At 42.2% G+C, this 16,848-nt stretch overlaps 2 protein-coding genes across 2 annotated transcripts; one reads left to right on the top strand and one right to left on the bottom strand.

Annotated features, from left to right (window-relative positions):
- The first annotated feature begins 1,220 nt into the window (after positions 1–1,220).
- LOC112218760 (solute carrier family 23 member 2-like) lies at positions 1,221–9,131 on the top strand. The gene is made up of 12 exons (XM_042301176.1): positions 1,221–1,226; positions 1,278–1,412; positions 1,784–1,941; positions 4,805–4,964; positions 5,762–5,943; positions 6,259–6,379; positions 6,547–6,703; positions 7,000–7,253; positions 7,393–7,557; positions 7,901–8,009; positions 8,167–8,262; positions 8,462–9,131. The coding sequence occupies exons 1-12, from the start codon at positions 1,221–1,223 to the stop codon at positions 8,722–8,724; spliced, it is 1,806 nt and encodes a 601-aa protein (XP_042157110.1). The 3' UTR covers positions 8,725–9,131.
- A 1,192-nt stretch (positions 9,132–10,323) lies between these two features.
- LOC112218761 (protein FAM180A) lies at positions 10,324–16,427 on the bottom strand. The gene is made up of 3 exons (XM_024379876.2): positions 16,213–16,427; positions 10,962–11,059; positions 10,324–10,848 (listed from the first exon to the last, which is right to left on the bottom strand). The coding sequence occupies exons 1-3, from the start codon at positions 16,313–16,315 to the stop codon at positions 10,501–10,503; spliced, it is 549 nt and encodes a 182-aa protein (XP_024235644.1). The 5' UTR covers positions 16,316–16,427; the 3' UTR covers positions 10,324–10,500.
- Between the last annotated feature and the right edge of the window lie 421 nt (positions 16,428–16,848).

Raw genomic sequence — 16,848 nt, 5'->3', positions numbered from 1 at the left:
TGAATTCCTTAGAATGGGTCTTGTTTATATGAATGCTACGTCAACCCAACCGTCACATGTATACCTTGAAATAGGATGTGTGCTCTATTATATGGGTTTGGTTGAGCAGAATGAAGCTGCTCATTCTTATTAGCCTGAGAAGTGTTGTTAACTTTCTATACGGTTCTGTCGGTGCGATCACCTGACCCACAATTAGTCCCTCATGCATAACTTACTTATAATGGCTCTCTGGTGCAAATAATTGACGGCAAAATGACAGGAAACAGTAAGGGGCAAGAAGAAACTTGAAGGATACTGGGTTTCTATGCGAGTTGTTGGGATTTGTTGATTTATTGACACACATAATTGATTTTGTCCCTGAAAGCCATGAAAATGTATTTAGCTACACATATTAGCCACTAATTTGTAGTTTATAATTGTGTATAGAAGTAGCTAATAAGGCTTTTATTCTCTGCAGAAATATTGTCCAGAAATCAGCTAATTGTACAGAAAGGGGCACACCTCCCCAACCCCATGATCAAAATCATATAATGTTTGCCTGAAATAAAGGATTTGTGTAGTTTAATGAGATAAGAAATGTATTAATCTTATATCATATACTGTACGCTATACAGTCAACATTCAAGTCAAATTTGACAAAAACATTAGCAAGTAAACTTCCATAGTGTAAGCAAACAGTCTACACACATCTCTGAGTAAATCTATTCAGCAAGCATTGATAGGCTGGCTTTGGTATACAACTATACGTGACACGGGTTTCCAGAATGTCTTAATAAAACACTTTCAGTCAATCATTTAAAACCCCTATGGGTGATAGTAGCCCTTTCCTGCAGTGAATGACCAAAAGTGCCCTCGTTGGCCTCATGGGTGAAATGTTATTCATAATTTCAGCATCAATATACTTTTTTTTTTAAGATGAAAATTCAGTGTTTCTATGTCAAACAGTTTTGTTGTATTTAAGTCTTCTGTAATGTAAATAAAGTGTAATATTGGGATGCAAACTCAAAATGAAATACATTTCAACTCAATATCTGACATGGTATAGGTGTCTTCTTTTTTAAGCCCTTTTTGTAAGTGTGTGAGGTATATACTTTAGTTTCAAAGTAGATTTATTTAAGACTACCAAGAATCACTCTGTGTGACCCTAATTTAGCTCACTGCATTAAAAGGTTTTAAGCTTATGTTATGAGTGATATTATGCCTGTGTTATGAGTGATATTATGTCTGTCAGACCCATTTGTACCCCAATGAATGCGACCCTGGTCTCTGTCCTGTAGATTGATGGGCGTTTCTGTGATCTGGAGAAGGATGGAGAGGGCTCCGACCTCTCTGAGGAGGACGACAAGAACAAACTGGCCTACTGTGTCACAGACATCCCACCCTGGTACCTTTGCATCATTCTGGGCATCCAGGTAGTTCAAAGCCCTACTTTGTATAATTGAGGTTCACTGGTAGAGGTTGTCCTGGGTGCAGCTGAGGATGGGTTTCCTTGGGGCTCCATTGATTTGATTAGGCCGTGTAATCAATTGGATGAACAGTCAAATAACCTAGTTTCCCAGGATTCATTTGGGCTCAAATTAAAAAGAAAGCCACCAAGTCACATGAGGACCTCAAACTTAAATATTCAACAGCGAGATTTTTGTTGAGGCTGATGGCAAACACTGAACCTGTACCTGTGATTTCAGCTGCTCATCTTGGCTTCAGTATCCTCGGTGGGTTTAATCCTCATGAGTGCATCTCCTCTTCTTCCTCTCTCCCCTCCATCCTCCCTGTCTCTCCTCAGCATTGCCTGACAGCGTTTGGAGGGATCATCGCCATCCCTCTGATCCTGTCTCAGGGTCTGTGTCTGCAGCATGACAGCTTGACCCAGGGTCACCTTATCAGCACCATCTTCTTTGTGTCAGGCGTGTGCACCCTGCTGCAGGTCACCTTTGGAATCAGGTGAGGAGGGGAGTTGGGGTTGGTTGGATATGGCTTTGGGCCAATCATTCATCAGCAACAACAGAGTGACTGTTGACATAAAGGGGGCCTACAGCAAGGGGAAGAAAGAAGAAAGGGGCCAAACTTGATATGGTCAATGAAGATGGACTTTAAAGAGATAACCTCTTGTGAAGGTGGAGTTACCCATGATATGTGGAGACACCATACAGGTAGAGGGTGAGGCTTGGCATCTCCTTGTTGTCTTGTCATGTTGGAATCAAAACAAAGTGCCATAAATTCCATGAAATCAATATACTTTTTAAAACCAATGAAACCAAATCCAAACTGTGTAGACATGTTATCAGCTCGCTGATAATCACCCAAAAGAACGCTAGACAGTCAGGGAGCATCGAAAATTCCCAAAACAATGGATAGATAGAGGAATTTGTTTAGCAAATTTTGACCGCGATGGAAAAAATAATAATGTAGTGCAGCCCTCCAGACCTTGTTGAAGACAGAATGAAGCCCCCGGGGCAAAATGAGTTTGACACCCCTGAACTGGGCTGTATACTATGGGTTCTTAAGTTTCCTTCTAAGCCTCTGTTGACCTTTGAAGCATGTTTTTCCGGTCCGTGTGAGGCATTAGCCTCACACAATAGGATATTATGCAGTGGGCACTGGGGCTTTAGGTTATTAAAGCATGTGCCATTATTGTGCACTAGCTAGATCTTAGTATGGTATGCAAGTGCTAGATTCTTCTCAGAAACATCTATTTTCTGACTGAGAATGGAAAATGATAGAACAACAACTATCTACAGTATGGTGTACCGTAAGCAAGGTGTTGTTCTATCTATGGTGTACCGAAAGCAAGGTGTTGTTCTATCTATGGTGTACCGTAAGCAAGGTGTTGTTCTATCTATTGTGTACCGAAAGCAAGGTGTTGTTCTATCTATGGTGTACCGAAAGCAAGGTGTTGTTCTATCTATGGTGTACCGAAAGCAAGGTGTTGTTCTATCTATGGTGTACCGAAAGCAAGGTGTTGTTCTATCTATGGTGTACCGTAAGCAAGGTGTTGTTCTATCTATGGTGTACCGAAAGCAAGGTGTTATTCTATCTACAGTATGGTTTACTTTAAGCAAGGTGTTGTTCTGTCTATGGTGTACCGAAAGCAAGGTGTTGTTCTAGCTATGGTGTACCGAAAGCAAGGTGTTGTTCTAGCTATGGTGTACCAAAAGCAAGGTGTTGTTCTATCTATGGTGTACCAAAAGCAAGGTGTTGTTCTATCTATGGAGTACCAAAAGCAAGGTGTTGTTCTATCTATGGTGTACCGAAAGCAAGGTGTTATTCTATCTACAGTATGGTTTACTTTAAGCAAGGTGTTGTTCTGTCTATGGTGTACCGAAAGCAAGGTGTTGTTCTAGCTATGGTATACCGAAAGCAAGGTGTTGTTCTATCTATGGTGTACCAAAAGCAAGGTGTTGTTCTATCTATGGTGTACCAAAAGCAAGGTGTTGTTCTATCTATGGTGTACCAAAAGCAAGGTGTTGTTCTATCTATGGTGTACCGAAAGCAAGGTGTTATTCTATCTACAGTATGGTTTACTTTAAGCAAGGTGTTGTTCTGTCTATGTTGTACCGAAAGCAAGGTGTTGTTCTATCTATGGTGTACCAAAAGCAAGGTGTTGTTCTATCTATGGTGTACCATAAGCAAGTTGTTATTCTATCTACAGTATGGTGTACTGTAAGCAAGGTGTTGTTCTATCTATGGTGTACTGTAACCAAGGTGTTGTTCTATCTATGGTGTAACAAAAGTAAGGTGTTGTTCTATCTATGGTGTACCGTAAGCAAGTTGTTATTCTATCTACAGTATGGTGTACTGTAAGCAAGGTGTTGTTCTATATATGGTGTACTGTAAGCAAGGTGTTGTTCTGTCTATGGTGTACAGTAAGGCCATGTATGGCACTGCCCAGCTGCCCAGGTCCAACCTGGCCAACCATAACCTGACCCAGTTCTGCATCATATCATCATAACAGGATTAGGTAGGACTTTCCATCTTATTAGGTTGATAAACTAGCTCACATTAAGTCCACATTCCTGCAGGCAAATATCTCCAAAAGCCTGGAGGTCCGCTGTGAGGAAAACAATGGATGTGTTGAACTCGCTAGTAGGGAGTGAAACTCCAGCACAGCCCTGATCAGGATACGAGATGTGACACATTTATACGTGTCAGTTAGAAACTTAGCTAATTGTATTGTAATGCCATAGGAGTCAACATTTACACAGACAAACGACCACTTCACTGTATTTAGTGGGTCCATTGTCATTACTGATCCATCTGTCAACAATAGTATAATTGAAAGTGGGGCCTAATGTATCAGAGGATGGAGACACAGCAGATAGTCATTACATTAACCTGTAGGAGTCTTGATTGGAAATACATGGTTTTTACATAACGTCCTCACAAGATTTGAATCAGCCCTTCAAGGCCTAAAATTAGATCTAGAGAAACAATGTGCTGTGTGATTCAGGCCATGCTGTTTGAACCTGGAGGTTGCGTGTTTTGGATCGGATTAACTAAGGACTTGCACTTTGGCTGGGAGTTGATTGAGACTGTTCTCTATGGAAGAAAAGGAGGGGTTGATTCATAAAAGGCAACTTTTGTTTGGATGATTGTCTTGTACTACTGTACAAGACAAGTCTGTTTCAGATGAAACTACAAAGCAAAGGGTTTTAAATTCATCCTAATTCACTGTGAAATTGATTATGGGGATGAATTCCTTATGTACTAGTCTCTACACTTTAGACAGAACATCTTTGCAGTTGTGATTTCAGACATCATACCCCCCCCCCCTCTCTCTCGTGCTTTCTCTCTCTCTACCCCTCAGACTGCCCATTCTGCAGGGGGGTACTTTCACCTTGCTGGCTCCCTCTATGGCCATGCTGTCGATGCCAGAGTGGACATGCCCTGCCTGGACCCAGAACGCTTCCTTGGTCAATGCCACCTCTCCTGAGTATGTAGAGGTGTGGCAGAGCCGCATGCGAGCGGTGAGTGACACACTTGAGAGAGAGAGAGAGAGAGGAGCATGGCGCTTGTAGTGCCAGGGTTTGATTCCCGGAACCATCAATATTGTAAAATGTATGTACTGACTGTAAGTTTTGGATAAAAGCGTCTGCTAAATGGCATAAACAGTACACAGGGTGTACAAAACATGAGGAACGCCTGCTCTTTCCATGACATAGACTGACCAGGTGAATCCTTATTGATGTCACCTGCTAAATCCACTTCAGTCAGTGTAGATGAATGGGAGGAGACAGGTTAAAAAAGGATTTTTAAGCCTTGAGACAATTGAACATGGATTGTATATGTGTGCCATTCAGAGGGTGAATGGGAAAGACAAAATATTTAAGTGCCTTTGAACAGGGTATGGTAGTAGGTGCCAGGTGCACCGGTTTGAGTGTCTCAAGAACTGCAGCCCCTCTGAGTTTTTCATGCTCAACAGTCCACCACCCAAAGGACAATCAGCCAACTTGACACAACTATGGGAAGCATTGAAGTCAGCATAGGCCATCATCCCTGTAGAATGCTTTTGACACCTTGTAGAGTCATGCCACAACGAATGGAGGCTGTTCTGAGGGCAAAAGGGGTTGCAACTCAATATTAGGAAGGTGTTCCTAATGTTTTGTACACTCAGTGTATTTTATTGAGAGAAAGGGCGAGTTTAGCCACATTTCTTAATAACCCTTGACAACCCATTATTTACAGGATTCCCATCTATAGGATTTCCCATCTTCTTGTGGTTATTGATTGTGTGTATATGCTTATGTGGTTCATTCCTCTACAGTTACAGGGCTCCATCATGGTGGGCTCCTTGTTCCAGGTCCTGGTGGGTTTCTCTGGCCTCATCGGTCTCTTCATGCGTTTCATTGGCCCCCTCACCATCGCACCCACCATCTCTCTGATTGGCCTGTCCCTATACGACTCAGCTGGAATGAATGCAGGGAACCACTGGGGCATCTCAACTATGTATGTACATCTCAGTATGGTTATTTAAGTCTGATTTATGGGTTTTACTTCCAAACCCCCACGAGCCTGTAATCATCAATCTGGATACCTGGAGAGCCATATGGTGTGCAGGTTTGTGTTCCTGCTCCGCATTAAAACTCTGGATTTAGGGTTGTAACAAAAGCATACTCACCCTCTAGCTGTCCCAGACCAGGTTTGGCGTAGCTATGAATTCATGCATGTCAATGGCTACATACTGTAAGATGGTACCCATGCTAAGTGCATAACTAGAGGGCACATTCTGCTTTGTGAACAGAGTTAGTCTCTTTCCTACAGGACGACTGCTCTGATCATCCTGTTCTCCCAGTACCTCCGACACATCCCTGTACCATTTCCCACATACAGCAAGACCAAGAAACTCCACACCACCAAGATCTACATCTTCCAGATTCTACCAGTAAGTCCATTGGAAAATTAAGACTCAAAGCTGTTCACTGTTCTCTCAAGCCCTTATATAGGACCCAGAGTTTTCCCTGGTCAGTTTCTGTGGTCTGGAAAAAGTCCTGATCCTAATAATGACTGGTGTAACATATTTACATGTACTGTATGTGACGTCTTCCTCAGGTGCTCCTTGGCATCACACTGTCATGGCTGATCTGCTACATCTTCACCATCTCTGACGTCCTGCCCTCACAGCCGGGGCAATATGGCTACCTGGCTCGCACAGACCTGAAAGGGGATGTCATAGTCCAGGCCCCCTGGTTCAGATTCCCATACCCAGGTAGGAGGCACAGCCGCTCAGGGGGGATCATAAGCAACAACTCCATAACCTGATAATCAGATGTTTGGATACGTTTTTCCTGGTCTGTTCACATGGTCAGGTCACATGGTCAGGTCGCATGGTCTGGTTACATGGTCAGGTCACATGGTCAGGAAAAACTCAGGGCTTATCACCTATTCTAGCCCTAACCCTAACCCTTTGCACTATATGGGTAATGAATATGTATGGTTTATTGATATGTGCATTATTAAAAAGACCCTAATGGATTATACATTAACTGGACCACCCAAACTCAGGTCAGTGGGGCTTACCAACAGTGAGCCTGGCAGGAGTGGTAGGAATCTTGGCTGGGGTGATATCCTCCATGATAGAGTCGGTGGGGGACTACCACGCCTGTGCCAGGCTGTCAGGGGCCCCTCCTCCCCCAAAACATGCCATCAACAGGGGCATTGGCATCGAGGGGCTTGGCTGTCTGCTGGCTGGGGCCTGGGGCACAGGCAACGGAACCACCTCCTACAGTGAGAATGTGGGAGCATTGGGGATCACCAAGGTGAGATGGGCTATTTTTCAATATAGAATCTGTTTTTAGATGTTAAACTGAGATGAATCAATGTTTTTTGGGAATATGGAACTTATAAAAGCTATTAGCTGTGAACAGTCTCAATAAACAATGTTCTCTTTTCTTGCAGGTGGGCAGCCGAATGGTGATCATTGCTGGTGGCGTCTTGCTGATCATCATGGGACTGTTTGGTAAAATTGGAGCCATTTTCACCACCATCCCCACACCTGTGGTTGGAGGAATGTTCTTGGTCATGTTTGGGGTCATATCTGCAGCTGGAGTTTCAAATCTGCAGGTAAACTCCTGTGGAGACTCACACCAGTTTAGACAGTTGCCTAGGTTTATTTACCCATTGTTATTGTACAATGGCCACAAGACATTTAGCATATGAAGGCTTTTTCATTCAGGTCTTTACTGACAAGTAGGGTTGCAAAATTCAGGTAAAATTCTAAGGTTTTCCAGAAATCCCAGTTAAAATATGTCTGGTATCAGGAGGGAATAAGCAGGATCTCCGGGAATCTTCCAACCAGGATCTATGGAAAATATGGGAATTTGGGGAAAGCTATTGGACTTTTGCAACCCTAATGACTGGTTGGCTCTGTTTATTTGTCATCTCCTCTCTCCTTATCATTTGACAGTATGCAGACATGAACTCCTCCCGGAACATCTTTATCTTTGGGTTTTCCATGTTTTCCGGACTGGTCATTCCAAACTGGATATTCAAGAACCCAGATGCCATAGCAACAGGTATCAGAGCAGATAACGCATGTAACACTGTAAAACAAAACATTCAAACTTCTTCAAAAAAGCTGGGGAAAAGCTCAACAGAAGATCAACATGGAGATCTAAGGTTCCTCTAGTATGTGAATTGGCCCAGTGTGATGAACTCTATTCTCTTTGTCAGGTGTGGTCGAGCTGGACCAACTGCTGCAGGTGCTTCTGACAACCAGCATGTTTGTTGGAGGCTTCTTCGGGTTCTTCCTTGACAACACCATTCCTGGTAAGCTTCCACCCAGGAATAAGGGGGAATATCTATCCAACTGTTTCACATAGAGTAATGATTAGGTAAAGAGTATATATTCAGTGTTAGTTAATCTCCTCCCCAGACCTCAAAAACATTACACATCTTTCCTAAGATTCACAAGTCTCTGTTATAGGTGAGTTGAAGCATTCTAATGCCACTGCTTTGTGCCACACAGGAACCAAGCGAGAGCGAGGCATCATAGCCTGGAACAAGATCCACCTGGACGACTCCAGCAACACCTTGGAGAGTAGCGAGGTGTATAACCTTCCATTTGGAATCAGCTCTTGCCTCTCCTCCTACACCTGGGTTCGATATGTGCCGTTCCTCCCTCTGAATGCACCCAGCTCACAGGACAAGCCCGGGGTGGACTCTTTGGAGGCCAAGAAGCAACCTGGGAAGCCAGAGCCCTCACATATCATCAGATCAGTGGCCCTATGAACACTGAGCAAGCCCAGACTCTGGCTAAAACAACAACAACAATAATAAAGGCAGCTCTCGTGACTTGGACCACCTGTCCTGCTCTTAAGACACTGTAAAAGAATGCTATCCATACTTATTTAGTCAGACATTTTCTACTCACTTCTTGGCCAGAATCAGATTAGCAGTAACCCTCGTTAGCCAACAAACACATAGCTTTTCATTGTTTTTGTTTAGGTAGTGTCGGAGGTGTAACTACATTAGAGCTGTAATAATCCACAAGCAGCTCCTGGCATTACCTATCGCACACATTGCCATTGGATGCACCCAGTAGAATTAGTAGAAATCCCATGCAGTCATCCCACTGGAATGTGGGATGTAATGTACATCTTGATTACATTGACATAAATCCCTATTATGTTGTTTAATGACTTTAAATGTGTAATTATTTCTATAAAGCCTGCACTTTCTCATTCTGAACCTTTAACATGGCTAGGATATCAGGACAGGTGTGGTTTCATGACAATGACTACAACAGCTGCTGCTATACATATTGACAGCTCTAACATCTGCGTGCACCATTGCGCACATGTTGATTTTGTCCCCCCACACCAGATGCGATCAGGACTCGCAGTTTGAGATATCAAAACAAACTCTGAACCAATTATATTAATTTGGGGACAAATTAATGAAAAGCATTAAACATTTATGGCAATTTAGCTAGCTTGCTTGCTTTTGATAGCTAATTTGTCCTGGGATATAAACATTGGGTTATTATTTTACCTGTGATGCACAAGTCCTCTACTCCAATGATTAATGCACAGATAAAATGGTAAACCAAATTAGTTTCTAGTCATCTCTCCTCCTTCCTTCAGGCTTCTTATTATTATTTGGACTTTATATGCCGGTTGGTAACCAACTTTAAGGTTCATTACCACAACCGACTGGAGTGTGGATCTCAGTTCATCTTTCAATCACCCATGTTGGTATATGCTCCTAAAAACCAATGAGGAGATGGGAGAGGAAGGACTTGCAGCGCGTTGAGCATCACAAATACAACCAAGTTATATTTTAGCGCCTGGCTACGCAGATGCTTGCTGACTTGCGTGAACAGTGTGGGTGCAATGATTGAATAACATGTATGTGTATTTTGCAACGCACGCGATGCGTACGGTATGGTCAGCATGTAATGCAGATAAATGGCCCACAAAAAAATCGATGAAAAGCTCTGCGTTTGTCCGGTAATGATTGTTACCACTGATCGGATTGAATCCTGGCCCTTGTATAGGTTTGCTTTGTATTTTCTGAATGAACTTTTGGCAGGGATCTTTTGGCTTTTTGGGGTGTGAATACATTTTTGCTTGGAAATGTTGTACATTGTTAATATTTTTTTCTTTTCAGTGGATCTTGTATTTAATGATAACACAATGTATAAGAACTGTATACGAATTTTACAAAAATTGGTGCTTTTTAAAGAAAAACCTTGATTTTTAAAATGAATATAATCATACTGATTTCTCTGCATTTCCAAGTTGGTTCAGGGTAACACTAGTAATAAACCTTTTGAAATAAATCAAAGAAATGTTTTGTCCCAATGCATATAAAAAAACAGCAATAGGATTAAAGTATATCTCAGAAACTTTAATTTTAAGTCCATGTGATACGAAAGTACTCAAGGTTTGCCAAGAATATCATGCTGAAACATCGTATCTATAATGAATAATAGAAAATGAGAGAAATTCCTTCTCCAATAGAGATCTGGAAATAAAGGCAGTATCAATCCCCAACATTGCGATATCATTTAGCTGTGAGGTCGTTCTCAGCTGTCAGGTCCAGCTTGATAGCTCTGTACAAACTGACAAAGGACTCTGCCCACAAGTCTCTTTGCTGGTCTGTGGTAGCGTTGGCCAGCCGCTGGGCGGTGTACACCATGGTCAGCACAGTGCGCTCAAAGTCCTCCAGGCGCAGGTGGCCCATGTGATTGGAAAGGTAAGAGGTCAGGCGACGGATATCAGAGAGTGTTTTGGGCAGGATGTCCTCGCAGATGACTTCGAGCTTTTTGGTCTTCCGCAGGGAGGCCAACTCCTCGTCCTGCACGGAGAACAGAGTGTGCTCGTCTCCAAACTGCAGGCCAGCCAGCAGGATCTACACAGCATAGCCAAAAACAGTAGACTCATTACAAACCCATATTTTTGGTTGCTAACTCAGAGGATTCATACAATATTTGCTACTGTAGTTATCCAAGGAAAATGTCTCACCTCAAATAGTAAATTGACATCCTCTATGGAGTTCTGAAAAGTGGGGTTCACCATTGATGCCATTCCTCTCTTCACTCGAACAGTTGATGGGTAAAGGACTGAAAGAGGGAGGGAGAGAGAGAAAGAGATAAATAGAATGTTATCCAACCGACTACTTTCTCTTTAACTCTTGCCCAGGGTTTCATCATGCGATGCGGACCATGTGGCTTGAACCAGATGTATTGCATATTAAGATGAATTCCCGAGACAAGGCTAACATACAGTACACCTTGCATGCCTTGACAGGTACTGTATATAACAGGGTAGACTTTACAGCCATAATGTTCACAGACATGTGAGGACCATAGAGCACCACACCGTTCAGTTGAGAAACCTGAAATGTGTGACCTTACGAATAGCTCTGATCAGCAGACTGTAAGAAATGACCTCAGGCTTCAAAGGCAGAGAATTCAAAGCAGAGAGGCACATGGGTTGAGAGAGAGAGAGAGAGAGAGAGAGAGAGAGAGAGAGAGAGAGAGAGAGAGAGAGAGAGAGAGAGAGAGGGAGAGAGAGAGAGAGAGAGAGAGAGAGAGAGAGAGACAGAGAGAGAGAGAGAGAGAGAGAGAGAGAGCAACTGACTTGGAGATGAGTCTACTTTTCATAAATAGACAGAGCTCACTTACCAGAGCAACGTTGGACACTGGTTTTAGGAGTGAGTGCTAACCAGAATATGTGACCTGGTCATAGCAGGACACTTCCCAAAGAACATTTCACCTACTCATCTTTTGAGTTATTTTCACATGGGATAAGGACCACCACTTACTGAAATCTGCTATCTGGATTCTCATCTAAATCCAAATACAGGATTGTAAATCATTCTATGACAGAGTTTCCCAACTGGCAGTCCACCGGCCAAATTTGGGCCGCGAATGGTTTTATTCCCCCCCACCAAGGTTTTTTGTTGTTCGATTTTTATTGTTGGACATAAAAGACTATAAAAAACCCATGAAATCAGCTCCAAGTGATTTTTTTATTCCCAGCATAATAGAGAGTGGTGATCGCATACAAAAGCAAGCAGGGTTTGAAATGATTATGTTTTTGTCAAATATTATATCTGTTTGGGTTTCTTCCAGTGAATTTGCAGTCTACAAATGATTTGTAATTATGTTCCGGCCCCCTGATCATCCCCTCAAGAAAAATTGGCCCGCGGCCGAATCTGATTGATGATCTCTGTTCTATAACATCAAAGCTATTCATATTTCCGCAAGTCCACAAATATTGTAAAGACACAAACCGGTTATGCTGAACAAGCATTGTTTCTGTACATGACAGAGGGAAAAAATATAGAGAACAAAGAGAGAGAGGGATTGAGAGCATCAGTGAAGACACTTGCCAGCTGGTCAGCGCGTGCTCAGAGCATGCATTCTGGTAATCCATCTGGCCCTGCGGCCTTGTGAATGTTAATCTGTTTAACGGTCTTACTCACATTGGCTACGGAGAGTGTGATCACACAGTCGTCCGGAACAGCTGCTGCTCTCATGCATGGTTCAGTGTTGCTTGCCTCGATGTGAGCATAGAAGACATTTAGCTCGTCTGGTGGGCTCAAGTCACTGGGAAGCTTGTGGCTGGGTTTCCCTTTGTAATCCATGATAGTTTAGAAGTCCTGCCACATCCGACGAGCATTAGAGCCGGCGTAAAACGATTACATCTTAGTCCTGTAATGATGCTTTGCCTGTTTGATGGCTTGTCGGAGGTCATAGTGGGATATCTTGTAAGAGTCTGGATTAGTGTCCCACTCCTTGAAAGCAGCAGCTCTAGCCTTTAGCTCAGTGCAGATATTGCCTGTAATCTATGGCTTATGGTTGCGACATGTACGTACAGTCACTGTGGGGATGACATCATCGATGCACTTATTAATGAAGCAGGTAACTGATGTGGTAAACTCCTCAATGTAATCAGATGAATCCTGGAACATATTCCAGTCAGTGCTAGTGAAACAGTCCTGTAGCTTAGCGTCCGCTTCATCGGACCACTTCCGTATTGAGCTGTCATTGGTACTTCAGAATTTTTGCTTGCAAGCAAGAATCAGGAGGATACAGTGATGATCAGATTTGCCAAATGGAGTGCAAGGGAGAGCTTTGTATGCGTTTATGTATGGAGTAAAAGTGATCTTGAGTTTTGTCTCCTCCAGTAGCACAGGTGACATGCTGGTAGAAATGAGGTAAAACGGATTTCAGTTTTCCTGCATTAGGTAACCTAGCAGTTAGGAGCGTTGGGCAAGTAACCGAAAGGTTGCTGGTTAGAATTTCTGAGCCAACTAGGTGAAAATCTACCAATGTGCCCTTGAGTAAGGCACTTAACCCTAATTGCTCCTGTAAGTCGCTCTGGATAAGAACATCTGCTAAATGACCAAAAAATATAAGTATATTAAAATCACTGGCCACTAGGAGCGCTGTTTCTTGTTTATGGCCCTATACAGCTCGTTGAGTGTGGTCTTAGTGCCAGCATCGGTTTGTGGTGGTAAATAGACAGCTACGAAAAATATAAATAGCAGACTTGGTCAGAATCCCGTAAATTGGCAGCTATCCACTGTAGCTCCATTAAAATGTCAGATAGAGGTGCTGTAAACGTGCAAAGCTTTTGAATATTAAGAAGTTATTCGTAGTGTTTTGTAAACTCAGTGTTTATTGACAAGCAAATCTTATTCAGATGTTCTTTGAAAAACAAACTCTAAGGAGGAAATCCATTATTGGACATGAGCACATTCCTGAGTGCACATACCAGGAATGAAACTTTGGAATATTCTCTCCAGTGCTTCCTTTGGTGTTTACAGTCAATCCAGCTAACGAAGGCCCTGAAATAGTACTTGTTTAAGAAGGGCTGATAAGTTTAGAAGAAAATCATCAGGAAGCGAAGAGGAATGTGTCATAACAAAGCTATCGCTTGCAAGCTGGAAACAGAGATGTGTCCTAGGACCATAGAGACAGGAGCCATGCAGTAGACACCTAGACAAACAAAGGGTTCAGCATACAAGCATACACTCTTAGAAAAAAAGTGCTATCTCAAACGTTAAAGGGTTCTTCTGCTGTCCCCATAGGAGAACCCTTTGAAGAACCCTTTTTGGTTACAGGTAGATCCCTTTTGGGTTCCATAGCGAACCCTTTCTACATGGAACCTAAATGGGTTCTATTTCTACCTGGAACTGAAAAGGGTTCTACTTGGAACCAAAAAGGTTGCTCCTATTGGGACAGCTGAAGAACCCTTTCGGAAACTATTTTTTCTAAGAGTGTACTAGCACATATATGTTGTCCATCGTGGGCAAAACTTTCCAAATACTTTTATTCACACCCCAAAATAGTAAAATGTTCTACATGGAGATAAGGTTTTTGTTTGCCTTTATTTTAGTACATTCAGCTAATAAGATTTGTTGATGCCATGATGAAATCAAACAATTCATGTTATTTGATCACTACTTTTCCATTGAGGTAATTGAGATTGCTATGACTTCATAATGTGTGTAATAGCAAACACAAAGTTGATATGATTTCATCAGATATACCAGAGCATGTCAAACAATGTTCCAGATGCTCCACCCATACAAAAATCATAGTAAAGCCAGGAGAAACAAATATCAACAAATGTAATCCAAGAAAAGCTAGAAAGACAGTACTCCTGAGCTGACATTGTACTGTTTGAGCCTCAATCCTCTCATTCTAAGAACATGTTTTTCCGTATGATCCAATTGCCACAACACATCACATAATATCTAGAATAACTGAAACAAAAACCACAAAATACCTTATTTAGCCAGATTCAAGACAGCTTTGAAAACTTTTTGGTGGTGTGTTTTTCATTCTTCAGGGGCCTATCAGTTTCCTGCTGCAGTTCATATTTGGAGCCCTTTCATTGTTTTCATATCAGAAACAGATGCGGATAGTTCATACACACATTGAGCCCAGTAGCTGACACATAAACCGAAATGGAACTTTAAACATACAAGTCGTTAAGGACCATAGTTGAATTGTGCTAGAAAATGGGACCCAACTGTTCTGCAGGACCAGAAATGTGAGTTCTTGGCAGCTACACCTGTACACTATTAGAGAAAAATATGCTATCTAGAACCAAAAAGGGCTCTTATACTGTCCCCATAGGTCAACCCTTTTAAAAACCTTTTGGTTCCAGGTAGAACCCTTTCCACAGAGGGTTCCACATGGAACTCAAAAGAGTTCTAGCTTGAACAAAAAAGGGTTTTACCTGGAACCAAAATAGGCTACCCTATGGGGATAGCTGCAGAACCCTTTTAGAACCTTTTTTCCAAGTGTATATACAGTACAAAAGAGTTATCCATTCTAATTATCTGGATTTTTCTGATGTCAAATCATTTATCCAACCAAGTATAGAACTGCTACAGTTGCTCAGCATCATTAAGGTCAATCTGTAGGGCGCTTGAATTTCAGATGGATCGAAACAGCTGGAGAGAAAACAATGATTTCAATGTCACTCCTCCTTTAACCCTAAAGAAACACAGAAACAAATCAAAATACCAAAATATCCCCAGTACACTCCCCACCACACAGCTTGCACATTGTTGTGATGTGTGCAGCATGTTACAGCTGTGCTGGTTGATGCTGCTGCTGGATCTGTGTACATACTAATCAGTAATGTTAACACATACTGTTGTGAAATGACTTTGCTCAATCAGAGGTTAGAGCTGGACAGACAAAGCACAGAGGACAGAATTAAATGTGTGACTAGGCTAACCATTGATTGCAGTTTTCTGTGTGATGGGGATGGGATAGGGTAAGTCTATATTCTGTATTAGTCTTCTGGATTTGAGACGGCGATGCTGAGGCCAAGAGAGAAGCATATGTAAAATGACTTTAGCTTGACATTTGATACCAGGAATGATATTGGACTTTGTGACTATCATAACAGAATGATCATTAATCTGTCCTTTCTCTGGAATAAGAGCGTTACATCTATCTTTCCATCACTGGATACATATTCTAATCCACAATGAGCTGATTCTCAGTAATGCCTTGAATTGTTTTGGCAGAATTACTGTTGAGTTTAGTGTAGCATCTGGGAATGAGGTGCATTCCTATCAATTATATTTATGGACAACTACTGCAGCAAAACGTACCCTTTAAAAGGGCAAATGCACAGGTTACAATTACACAGCAACATTAAACATAATCATTGCATATAAACATACTGTAAACTGTATAACATTTCCAATTGAACATATTAATATGGGTTATGATATTCTTACCTTTGTTATGCCGATAAGTGGCACAAGTGTGGATATTGCAGTAAAATAGTGCAACAATGACCATCTTCCAGGGCATCATGGTGACCTGGCATCCACCTGGCATCCAGTAGCCAGGGACAGACTGGACAGAGCCACAGGTCGAGGACCACGATCAAGGACCACAGTCACTCCACTGGGAAAAACCTCAGACCATCCCACCACTGCAACGGCGCTCCTCCTTTCTGAAATTCTCTCTCTCTCTCTCTCTCTCTCTCTCTCTCTCTCACCAGCTGACACTGTTGGTGCTGTCATCTGGCAGTCATCAGACCCAGAGAGACACGTCTACTTCTTACTGTTGCCTCCTTGTCCTCTTCTGACCGTAAGCGCGCCTTACGATCATATCCTTTTTTCTCTTTCATTATCTTCCTTTTCTCTTCTTCCTCCTTCTCCTTAATGCTGAACTGTCCTCCTAGTCCTGATCACGTTAAGTACATTGATGTTAATAAGTGCAGTCCAGTTTCTTCTGTGGAACATCTTGTGTTCATCAATATTATACACTGAGTACACAAAACATTAAGAACACCTGCTCTTTCCACGACATGGACTGACCAGGTGAATCCAGGTGAAAGCTATGATCCCTTACTGATGTCACTTGTT

This window comes from Oncorhynchus tshawytscha, linkage group LG19, assembly GCF_018296145.1.
Source record: "Oncorhynchus tshawytscha isolate Ot180627B linkage group LG19, Otsh_v2.0, whole genome shotgun sequence".
NCBI classification, from domain to species: Eukaryota; Metazoa; Chordata; class Actinopteri; order Salmoniformes; family Salmonidae; genus Oncorhynchus; species Oncorhynchus tshawytscha.
The sequence above is the reverse complement of the archived record's forward strand: the minus strand, read 5'-3'. Positions and strand labels throughout refer to the sequence as shown.